The sequence below is a fragment of the Phytophthora parasitica genome (genome assembly GCF_000247585.1).
Source record: "Phytophthora parasitica INRA-310 unplaced genomic scaffold supercont2.11, whole genome shotgun sequence".
In the NCBI taxonomy this organism is placed as follows: domain Eukaryota; phylum Oomycota; class Peronosporomycetes; order Peronosporales; family Peronosporaceae; genus Phytophthora; species Phytophthora nicotianae.
Genome location: NW_008648997.1, coordinates 340,447 through 351,086, shown reverse-complemented (window position 1 = coordinate 351,086; position 10,640 = coordinate 340,447). Strand labels below are relative to the sequence as shown.

Genomic DNA, 10,640 nt, shown 5'->3' with positions numbered 1-10,640 from the left:
TTCGAGCAAAGAGATGTGAGCGACCAGTTTGGTCGAGTACAAAAGCATCGACTACATCTAAATTAAGTTTGCACACCCGACACCGAAATCACTTTAAATACATGTACTGACATGTGGGGACCATGTGCATTTAATAGTTTTCAACAAGACCGATGGTTTGTTGGTCATGCTTAAACACATACAAGTAATTCATTATTTGTTTGTGTGCCCGGACCACAACACTTGTATTGTCTGTGTATATAAGACAGCTTTCATATCACACAATAAGTCGTGCTTTGCCCGAAGTACCTCTGACAACATTCTTCCCATACTCTTCGAAGATCAGAAGTTCCTTTGATGGCACATAACCCACGGGCCGTGCCGTGGGCCACGGCTGTGAAACAGGAGCAGTTTCTTTAATATACAACTCGATCCAACTGGCTGAAGCAACAAGTGTTTGTTTTTCTTGTCCGTTAGTGAAATTTATAATTGGTTGGGGAATCACAGATGCAATTTCAGCCGGTATAGAATCTTATGAGTTTTCAAGCAACTTTCCATTTTATAGAAGACCAAGGTAGCTAATCTATCATAGGTATTGATGGTATTTCTATCATGAATTTGTGTGAAACAAACTTTCCTTTCACGTGATTTTAAACTTCCTTTAGCTTTGAAACAAACTTTACAGAGCACATACATGCTGTCGTTTTGATGTCACAGCCAGCCAAATCGCCCGAGTCTGATTTGAAACGGTATACTTTAAACGCTGTGGCCACAGTATGAGGAAGGCCAGGGGGCAGAGCAAAAAACCGCCACTGGATTCCAGACGAGAATCCCCTCCCCCCCCCACCGGCCGCCATGGATTTCCGAGACAATCCCAGCTCCGGAGGTAGCTTGAGTAGCGTGGACTCGGACGTGATCGACTTCCGTACACGTAGGAAACACAGGCAATCTCCGTCGAAGCACCCAAGAGACACCGGCAAAGCAAAACGAAGCGCAGAGACAGCAAAAAAAAAAACTCAACGCAAGTATCGAAAGAAACGACGCAGGCAACGCTCAGTGTCCAGTAGCTCTTCTGCGGAGTCTACCAGGTCATCTGCAGAGTCGAACCGCAGCGAAGAGGACGGGAGGACTAGAACTCGGCCAAGGGAGACCGAAGAATCGGGAGACGAAAGTGCTGGATCTGATGTTATCAATGCCCGCGACGTTCATGTGACGGTTTCTGCGTTAGATTTCCACGTATTCGAAAGCTGCAAAGCCCTAGAGAGTTACTTGAAAGCGTATACGTCTCGCACATTCCAGGTATGTGAACGGGAGTGTGACCCAATCTAGGGTATGATCACAGTCTGAGAATGTGGACAAAACTAAGAATGTGCTGTTGTGCGGAGGTGTATTCTATCAGGTCGGCTACTCCATGGTACACTAGAAACAAAAAGATTGACAATCAGCAGTCCGGTATTCCCAAAATCCCTTCGTTTCTGAAGTTCTACAACAAGACTTACCAGTGCACGCATGCCGGAAGTCCAAGGGCGAGAACGGATCGTAAACTAAAAGGGACGAGGCCCTATCAACGCTCCAGAGCTATCGGCTGTAAAGCACAGCTGAAATGCTTCTGCTGCTAACGGCTTCCTATTGTTGTAGTTGATGGAAATGTTGTAATGGTTTTACAGATCAATGCTTGCGTGCGGCAGACTACCAGCACGACATGGGAGGTATACGGTACTAAGCAGATTGCAGAACACAACCACGACGTCGGACCAGACGTGTATCAAACGTACCATGAGGCCCGCCAAGTTTCCGACGAAGATGTTTTGTCAACAGTTCGTGTGCTGCATCGCTGTGGGGCGAACCGAAAAAGAATTTTAGAGTACATTATGGAGAACTCTACCGTAGAACCGACTATGAAGGACGAGCACAACTTTGTACAACGTCTGAAAAAAGAGAGCTACAACTACCCAACGATGGAGAAGCGGATCGAGCACATACTATCGGACTTTTCTGACGTCAAAGAAAATCTGTCCCGTTTGGATACTAATGACGAGGTTGAGCTCTGTGGATACTACGAAATATGCTAATGGGTATCTAACCGTGATTTGGGTGTTAAGGCAGTGGCCGAGTGTATCTCGATCCAAACTCGCCATATGCGATCAATGTTCGCCAACTTTCCTGAGGTTCTTATGATCGACGCAACGCATGGTACTAATGTGTCTCACTACAAATTATTCAGCTTCATGAGCCACGATGCGCTCGGCAAAGGGCAGCACGTACAGGTATGTTCAAAATTGCTTTCGTTCCTAGACTGTTAAAGAAACTCAGACTGTGCACGTCTTTTATACAGCATTGTCTTTTCGAAAACGAAAGGAAGGAGACGCTGCGTGTAGCGTGTCAGCAATTCAAGGAAGGGTGTGCGACTCACGATGATATTGCCGTCATTATCATCGATAAAGACTTTACAGAGATCGGTGCCCTGGAGGAGGAATTTCCGCATGCCCGGATATTGTTGTGCCACTTTCATGTCGTAAAATATTTGCAAGAGAAGGTGAAGTATAATATGGACGCCTGGACGAAGAGCGAGATGAAGCGGCTGATACGTCTACTTGTCAGTGCGCCCAACGGATGCCTCCTATGATAAATACATCGCTGCGATAAAGATTGTCATAAAGAGCGACGTGAAGCGGCAGCTTTGGTTCGACTACTTCGACGCGAACTGGACCTCGTGCAAGGAGATGTGGACAGCATTCAGTCGTGGAAACGCGCCGCACCTGGGTAACCGCACTAACAATAGGTGTGTGTGCACGAGAACCGGAGTTATCGATATGTTGCTAATCTACTTTGTGTTACAGGCTCGAGTCCGGTTGGGGAAAACTTAGAACTCTAGTGGATCGATCAACCATTCTTGACGACTGCGTTGTCTCGATCCTTTTCTGGCAGACGGTAAAGGAACGAAAATGGTCGAACAAAATGAACAGGGTTGACGTTTCCGTTAATGCAGGCTTGAATGAGGACCTCAACGGAATGTCACTCTTGGTTTCATGTCATGCTCTTGAGTACGTGAGCCAACAGTGCGAGTTTGCTGTCCGACCGGATACGAAATACCATTGCTACCCGGTTGGTCCGTATGTGATGATGCAGTATGTGTCTGGCGACTCTGCAGACGTGCCTGATAAGTATATGGTGAATGTGGGGAATTGGTCGTACTCCTGCATGTTTTACGTTACGCGTCTACTAGCGTGTCGACATATGATTTATTATCGTAAGCAAGAAGGGTGTGTCCAGTTGCTTGTGGAGAGTATGGTTCATCATCGGTGGCTAGTGAAAAGCTATCGCCTACTACAAAAGAGCTTGCGCGGTGTTGATGACGTGGAAAACCAGTTCGAAACGAGAGTGATGAAGGAGCGACGACCCGGGATCCCTAAATCGGAAAACGACAAATTCCGAGAACTGTTCACTCTAGACAAATCGATTGCTGAGGTTGGTTGTGAATGGAATATCTCAGAGCACGATGCTCTGACTTCCGCGCTGTTGAAGTTTTTGACGGTAGTGAAATCGGGCACCTGTCCAGTTGTGGAGCAAGCGCGAGGGAGCTTGTCTTCGGAAGCCTCGTGTAGAGCCGTTGGTACTAGCGAGCTAGAGAATGATACCGAGAGCTGTCAGAGAGAGAAACGAATTGCAAACAATACCGAGACTGGTCATGAGTCTCGAACTGGTGAAACTGTGGACTTAACTCAGACTGTGGACAGCGAGCTGTCACCACAAGGTCGAGCAGTGAAAGCTCTTGTAAACGACATGGATTCGGGTTGTCTTGACTTAACTGAAGAAGATTTCGAGAACCGCGAGGATAAACCTGAGCAGATGTTCAAGTCTAACTGCGACCGAGTCTAAACAAGTACCCCAGTCCCAGACTGTGGACGTTTCTGAACAGGCTTCCGTACATTCACTTGAGAATACGAAGGGAACAGACAAACGTCTTCATTCGTCCCACCACCGAACTGGAAGATACCAGGAACTACAAAGAAATCCGGTCGACCAAGGATTACACAGGCTAAAAGGAAAGCAGCTGACCGTCAAGCTATGCAGGAGACTGTTCGACGAGTGGAACCCATAGCGGCGGGTAACTTGGCTTCTCTAGAGACATTAGTGACCGCTGCTCAATGCGGTGTAAAGTACAAGGAATACGCCTCAAAACTCCGAGCTCTTACAATTTTGGACTGTCCTAAGAAGGCACAAATTGGAGTCTACGAAAAACGTCTTAAACCCGGAACCCCACCACACCAGCTCACGACAGTTCTTCCCACAGCCATCCTGAAATCTTGCAAAACGGAAATAGCGATTTTTCAAAACGGCTGGAAAAGTGATCACGGTACCCCGATGCCCCAGCATGGACTAACTGTTAAGTATGGAACTATAATTTACGAGGTGAAGACGTTGAATGCCATGCGTAGATGGCACGAAGCAATCACCAACTTCGAGGTGATTGAGGCCGCTATAAAGTGGGTGAACACCTGCGATTTATGTCAGTGGACTACAGGAGAGACATACTGGGCGAAGGTCTGATGCATCTGGATGAAGTGGCCTCGCACTTAAGGGCCCTGAATGTCCTGGATGAAAAGTTTTGGATCACCTCACTGTACCACACGTCGTGCGTGGAGGAAAGGTGCATCGACTTTATGGTCTCCAGTATGCTGGCTCGGAATCGCGATGTGGGCTCTATTTTTACTATACCAGCCAATATCTTTCGCCTGCCTGTTTACAGCACGGAGGAGATATCAGCCTTGGACGTGTGAAGGAGAGTGAAAGAGGCGGCCGATACTGCAACAGCGGAGAGTGACCATTTTTGTTTGCTCCAATTTGTTATGGGGCGGAGCATTGGTGTGGGGTGCTAGTTGGGCTGACCGAGAACCAGGTTCTAATTTACGATCCGAAGCAGTCAAATGACCGCTTCGAAGCAATCAAAACGTTTCTGCGAGACGAGATTGTTCCATTGCTGCCTTCGACACGGAGTCGAAAGCGATTTAGTTTCCGTCAGTTCTTATGGGAGCAGCAACTTGACTCGTACAACTGCGGTGTTTTGGTGCTGTTGTTGTTGGAAGCTTGTATCCGCGGAGGCGATCGCCCGGTAGGTGTGGACGACAATGTTCGTGCTGCAATGAAGTTCTTTCGGTATCGCTACATATGCCAGCATTTCCACGAAAATAAACAAGCCTAATGGTTATCTTCGCTAGGACAATTCAATATACACGTGCGTTCATACTTCACCAATCTACACCAAGTCTCACCGACACCGTCTGAGAATGTGGACAAGTCTAGGCAATTGCCGAAAGACTTAGCGAAAATCGCGTGAAGGAGCGACAAACACTCTGCGTTCATCGTCGTGACAGCAAACTTCGTTTGTGTTCAAATTTTTGATTTGCACCGATCACCACATGGCCGTCATATGGCTATCATGAGAGGAGAAATGTCTTATGTATCTAAACCGTGGACGATAGAGACAAACTGTGGACATACATTAATTGTATTTAGTAGCAAGCCTTTGACATGGTTGTGTGCAATCGGAAAATCTATTATGTAAGCGTAACGAAAGCGAACGTATGGATAGAGACTATTCATCACAATATCAGTGTGGTAACATAATTGATCACTCACAAGATATTGCTGGCTACATGAGAAGTACTGTCTAGGCAGCACGCAAACCAGTCCAAGCAATAGACCAGTGATGTTCTTGTAATAAGCTGACAACACATTTGTGTATCCACTCACGTTCTGACAACTTTCCATGCGATGGTGATGGAAACCACCATCCCATCTAATCCGGAAAGGCCGGACCTGTAATGCCTGCGCGACCGCAAGGTTCGCACATGTGGTGCCAGTAAATAGATGCAAGTGTGCTGTGTTAGTCGGAATCCTGATTCACGCTTCACTCGGTGATATGAGTGAAGACGACAGTTGTACACAGACCTCTTGAGATTCGGCATAGATACCTACCTGCCTTTCTCAAACCTGGATTGTTATTTTGGGTGACTCCCAAATCGGTATTCAAATGGGAATTGTATCAACCTTGGATCATATTCGAATTAGCCATTGGGTACCGTATTTGAGATCTCCTACTTCAGAGAGATTTACTAATTCAGACCGAGCTTTAGCCAATCAATTCGCTTAGATCCGCCAGCTCAGGAGGTTAGATCAGGGATGGCAATACGAACGTTTAAACGAACTTCAATTGGATTTCAAACTTTTTTCAAAAACGTTCGAAATGCCGTATTACTAAGTACGAAAAACGTGCTACTTGATGAAAGTATATCCCCAAAATGACAAAAAAGGCCTCTATTTAGTAAACCAAAGTACGTCGTTCAGGAGGACAGAAGCAAGCGGCAAACCTCCGGCCAAGTAATTCGTTGGGCACTTTCGGATCAACAAAGACAGCGTCGACAGGGACCCCGCGTCCGGAGCATCACCTGTGCATCCTCCATCTGCGCTTGCTTCCTAGAGGTCCAATTGTCCATTCTTAAAGCAAGAGTGGGAAAGTGATTCGCAAACGCATCTAAGCTTCAACCTGAACGAGGCTACTATTAGCGTTGCTGCTGTAGTTGCTCCAACGCATTTCTATTCGATTAGAAAGGGTTTTGCTTCGTTTTAATGTTCAAACGTTCGTTGAAAAAATTTGAAATCAAAAAATGTTTGAACCTTTTATGGAAAGAATTTTCTATTGCCATCACTGGTTAGATCTCCTACTTCAGTGTAAAAACTATGCGATGTGCTACAAAGGACCGCCCCTCATCACCGCGCCATGACGCGCACTCCGCGCGGTTCCAGACCTCGAAAGCGGACTCCGGGGCAGCAAATAGGGAGGACACGGACGAAGGACAACGGAAACCCACCAAAGCAGTTCAAGAGAGTCGCTATTACGTATCATCACAAGCGTGATGTCGTCGAGTTCTATGATGCTATTGTGTATAATGAACTAAAAATACATGTCAATGGCTCAGATGATCTGAGTAGAAGTTGAACTGTGCATAAATGTGTCGGTACATGTACATCTCGTGTCCCCATTACAACACCACAATTTCAAGAATTTAAGGTCTGAAGTAGGAAATCTCAAACTGCGTACCGGACCAGAGGCTCCGGGGATCGCAGTTCGAACCCTGCGCAAAAGGATAAAACGATGGCAATGTGTATCTGGATAATTTGGACGCTCTGAAGAAGCACCAGATCCATGCTGTTCACGCTCGCTCTCTACATGTTCTCGACTTTGGCGCTGAGTTTCACTCCTGAAGCGATTGGCTTTGGTTCGCTGTTTCTCACGCTCCTGATGCCGACCAAAAGTTTGCCTTCCTGAGCAATGACCAGATCGTACCTCATGAGGATCACGTCAGTTAAAGTGTAAGAGAAATGATGATATGGAAATCATTGAGAGTGCGATTGTTGGTTGGATGAATAAGGGGAAGAACAACGAGACTTGCTCTTGCCTCTTCGATAGTCATCTATAGCTTGGACAGCCATTTCACTTGCTACGCTTTCCGCGCGGTTGTGATTTTTAAGAAGTTCTTCTACCATTGTTTGAACAAGACCAAGAATTTTTCGTCTGCGATTGAAGAATCGCCGTTCATCCGCATCACACCATTTAGTACCGTATTTTTGCTCAAGCTCTCGTACAGGCGTGCATCCATCCACTCCAACAGTCCACTAAGACCATAGCTCGGATACACTTTCAAAGCCTCTGCGCATCTTGTATTGAGGGGCAACTGGAGTGACTGATGTGGTTGTATCTGTGTCTGTGTCTGTGCGTGGTACAGGCTGCAAAAGTGTCTCCGTACATCTATTAGTCGCTACAATCGGTGAACCCAGTACCAGTTTGACTTGCAGTAAGGCGGAACCGCTTTGTAATGGTTCAATGATCTGCTTGATTCCACAAACTGTACCCTCGACAACACGTAAAGTAGCCTTGATTTGCTCGAGATATGACTTTAAGTCATGGTGAACACTGCAGGATCACTGTACGTAAATACTGAAGGAGATCTAAAATGCCACCAGCAGCAATAGACTGCTCCGCGTTTCCATCAGCGAGAGCTTGTTGCCACATCTCAAGTTGCGGAAAGATCTGCCTTAGTAAACACTGTGGGGGTTCTGCGGAGGCTCGCGCAACAAAATAACTTCCACGGCTAGAGTCAAATCCGGCTAGTGTGCGCATCGCTTCACGAGGGAGCGATGTTAGGTAGTACTTCTCCATCGATTGATTATTCCAACGACCCAAGCGTCGAATCTGCGACTCACTTGCTCCACCCAGATCGGCCATCCGAGATCCAGAACCGCGACCGACGTGGGTTTTTGCTTTACTACGGATGCCAGCATACTTTAAAGCCGAAGAAATAGCGTCGTGGTGTACTTTGTAAGACATTGGTTTAGTAGGATCCTTGCCTGTCTTGAGTGGCTTTAAATCATACCAACAAGAGGAGGACGTAAAATCTGGAAAATTTTCTCCATCAACATGCCAGCGCCAAAACAGGTAAATTGCCAGCATACCATGACCGCATAAACGCACGTTTTTGTGACGCATACACGCACCCACTTCAACACGACCAACTTGGTTGGTTTTGCCTTGACCCATTACCATTACCAAAGCTCGACAGGGATTGTAGCCTTCGTTCTCCAACGGAATAGAGTGCAGATCGGCCAGCTCCAGCATTCTAACTGATTCTCCCCTCATTAGTGCGTAGTGACTTAGAAGAAAAGCCAACAGGTTCCGCAAACTAGTCCCAGAATCACCTTTTGTATCCCAGAAGTAGCTAGCAACTTGTTGAATTTGTTCTGTTGCAGTGTAGCTAAAAGAGTGTCAGCACCGCGATCTTCGTAATTCTTCCTCTTATAATTATCTTCTTCGGACTGAGTTAGCTTGAGCAACGCGGTAACAGCATCGTCTCTTGGAGAAGGATGGCTGTTGATTTTAGCCCTAGCTTGCTGTTTCCACAGGTCAACCATCGCGGCGACGTAGCTATTCACTGTCGAACGCCCAACTGTGACTTCTCTTCTGTCTTGATTTTGTGATCCACGGTGACGTTTTGCTCTTCCGATGACGCACTCTTCCAAAAAGAGATGCAACTTTTCTCCAGTCACCGTGAACCGCGTGAATTCGTTGAAAGCACTTCCTTTCGCAGTACACCACTGCATGAACTCCTGTTGACGCTTCCCGTAAGCACGCTGAGTATTTTCAGGTCTTGACTTCACTGCTTTATCATACGTTCGTTGTACAGACTCCTTCAACTCCACAGACATCCGTGCCTCTTCCGTCATGGTAACTGGTTCTTCAAAAGTTTCCTTCTACAAATTCAAACTACCTGCTCGACGTACCTGCTCGACGCCCTCAAATTTAGAACTAAATTCAACCAATCAGAACCGTTAAGACCTGAGATCATGATAACTATTTATCTACCCTGTTGTGTCGTAATAATTCCTGTTATCATATGAGATGTGCCGGTCCCGGTCCGGACCCCAGTTATGATAATAAGCTCCATGTTACATGTGGGAGGGAGTTGCGGTGCGTTAAAGATGAATTCTTCAATATGAACGCGCATGTGAGAGAGGTGGCGTCGTTGTTGAATCCAATAATGACGCGGTGATTTAGACAATGGGTTGCTAACAGTATTGGTGTTTTGATAGCGCACATGGAGGGAGCGTTCAAGTCAGTGCGCATTGTAGCGGAAAACGTTGCTGTTGGGGGCAAGTGGATTGTATGTCCGAAGGTAAGCGACATTATGTTGACAGTTTTGACTCCGTTGGTAACAGTTTGTGTTCACGTATCAGGGGGAGATCTCGGTTTGCAACTGTAAAATTAATGAGGACACAAAGTATGGATGTGGTACTGACTGCATCAACCGCGCGGTACGTGGTGTAGGAATTGTATGGCAAATTATATTTTGATATTACTGACGAGAGGTATGGCAGATGCGGTATGAATGTGGAGCGGATTGCTGTCCATGTGGAAAACGATGCTCGAATCGGCAATTACAAATTGGTTCGGCACTTGTGACAGGCGTAATTGACTGTGGCCGTAAAGGCCTCGGCGTGATCACGTCAAAGTTGGACAATTCGTGGGGGAGTATGTTGGTGAAGTGCTGAGCAATAGTGAAGCCATGATGCGCTGTGAGGTGCGGGTTTTGAAGCTATCTGTTGCTGTGCAAAATGGTCAATTGACTTTAATGTTTAGGATTATCAAAAGATGAAACATGTGTACATGCTTCAGGTAAGCGCTGATGAAGTTATTGATGCCACACGAATCGATGGATATATGCGGTTTGTGAACCATAGCTGCGACCCAAATTGCCAATTAGAGAAGTGGAATGTACGTGGGCAAGAGCGGTGTGGATTATTTGCGATTCGTGATGTTAAGAGCTTACGTTCGATTATCAGCTGCAATGCGTTGATGTTGGGGTGAGTAACATTCGTATTGATGCACTTTTGAGGCGGCGCTAATAATAATTGCTGTAGGATTCTATCGAGTGTCTATAGAGGTATTATACTGGGAATACCTCAGAATGAGGTAATAGACAGCCCTCAACGGATTAATTCTACGGTACTGCGTAAGCGTAACCTCGGTCGACATTCGTACGACATTAATGTAAAGATGGAAAATCTGTTAACAAAATTTGTTGCTGAAAGAGGACTATACATAA

At 46.3% G+C, this 10,640-nt stretch overlaps 4 protein-coding genes across 4 annotated transcripts; 3 read left to right on the top strand and 1 right to left on the bottom strand.

The window, feature by feature from the left end:
- Nucleotides 1–834: 834 nt before the first annotated feature.
- PPTG_22025 (hypothetical protein) lies at nucleotides 835–3,858 on the top strand (the record flags this gene model as incomplete). The annotated part of the gene is made up of 6 exons (XM_008901632.1): nucleotides 835–1,278; nucleotides 1,647–2,018; nucleotides 2,082–2,246; nucleotides 2,315–2,575; nucleotides 2,640–2,761; nucleotides 2,820–3,858. 6 exons carry the CDS (start codon nucleotides 835–837, stop codon nucleotides 3,856–3,858), a joined length of 2,403 nt encoding a protein of 800 aa, XP_008899880.1.
- Nucleotides 3,859–4,047: 189 nt separating this feature from the next.
- Nucleotides 4,048–4,892, top strand: PPTG_22024 (hypothetical protein; the record flags this gene model as incomplete). Its single annotated transcript, XM_008901631.1, has 2 exons — nucleotides 4,048–4,466; nucleotides 4,505–4,892. The coding sequence occupies 2 exons, from the start codon at nucleotides 4,048–4,050 to the stop codon at nucleotides 4,758–4,760; spliced, it is 675 nt and encodes a 224-aa protein (XP_008899879.1). The 3' UTR covers nucleotides 4,761–4,892.
- Nucleotides 4,893–7,369: 2,477 nt separating this feature from the next.
- PPTG_22023 (hypothetical protein) lies at nucleotides 7,370–9,261 on the bottom strand (the record flags this gene model as incomplete). The annotated part of the gene is made up of 2 exons (XM_008901630.1): nucleotides 7,370–8,690; nucleotides 8,765–9,261. 2 exons carry the CDS (start codon nucleotides 9,259–9,261, stop codon nucleotides 7,943–7,945), a joined length of 1,245 nt encoding a protein of 414 aa, XP_008899878.1. The 3' UTR covers nucleotides 7,370–7,942.
- A 371-nt stretch (nucleotides 9,262–9,632) lies between these two features.
- On the top strand, nucleotides 9,633–10,086 carry PPTG_07107 (hypothetical protein; the record flags this gene model as incomplete). Its single annotated transcript, XM_008901272.1, has 3 exons — nucleotides 9,633–9,710; nucleotides 9,772–9,849; nucleotides 9,913–10,086. 3 exons carry the CDS (start codon nucleotides 9,633–9,635, stop codon nucleotides 10,084–10,086), a joined length of 330 nt encoding a protein of 109 aa, XP_008899520.1.
- Between the last annotated feature and the right edge of the window lie 554 nt (nucleotides 10,087–10,640).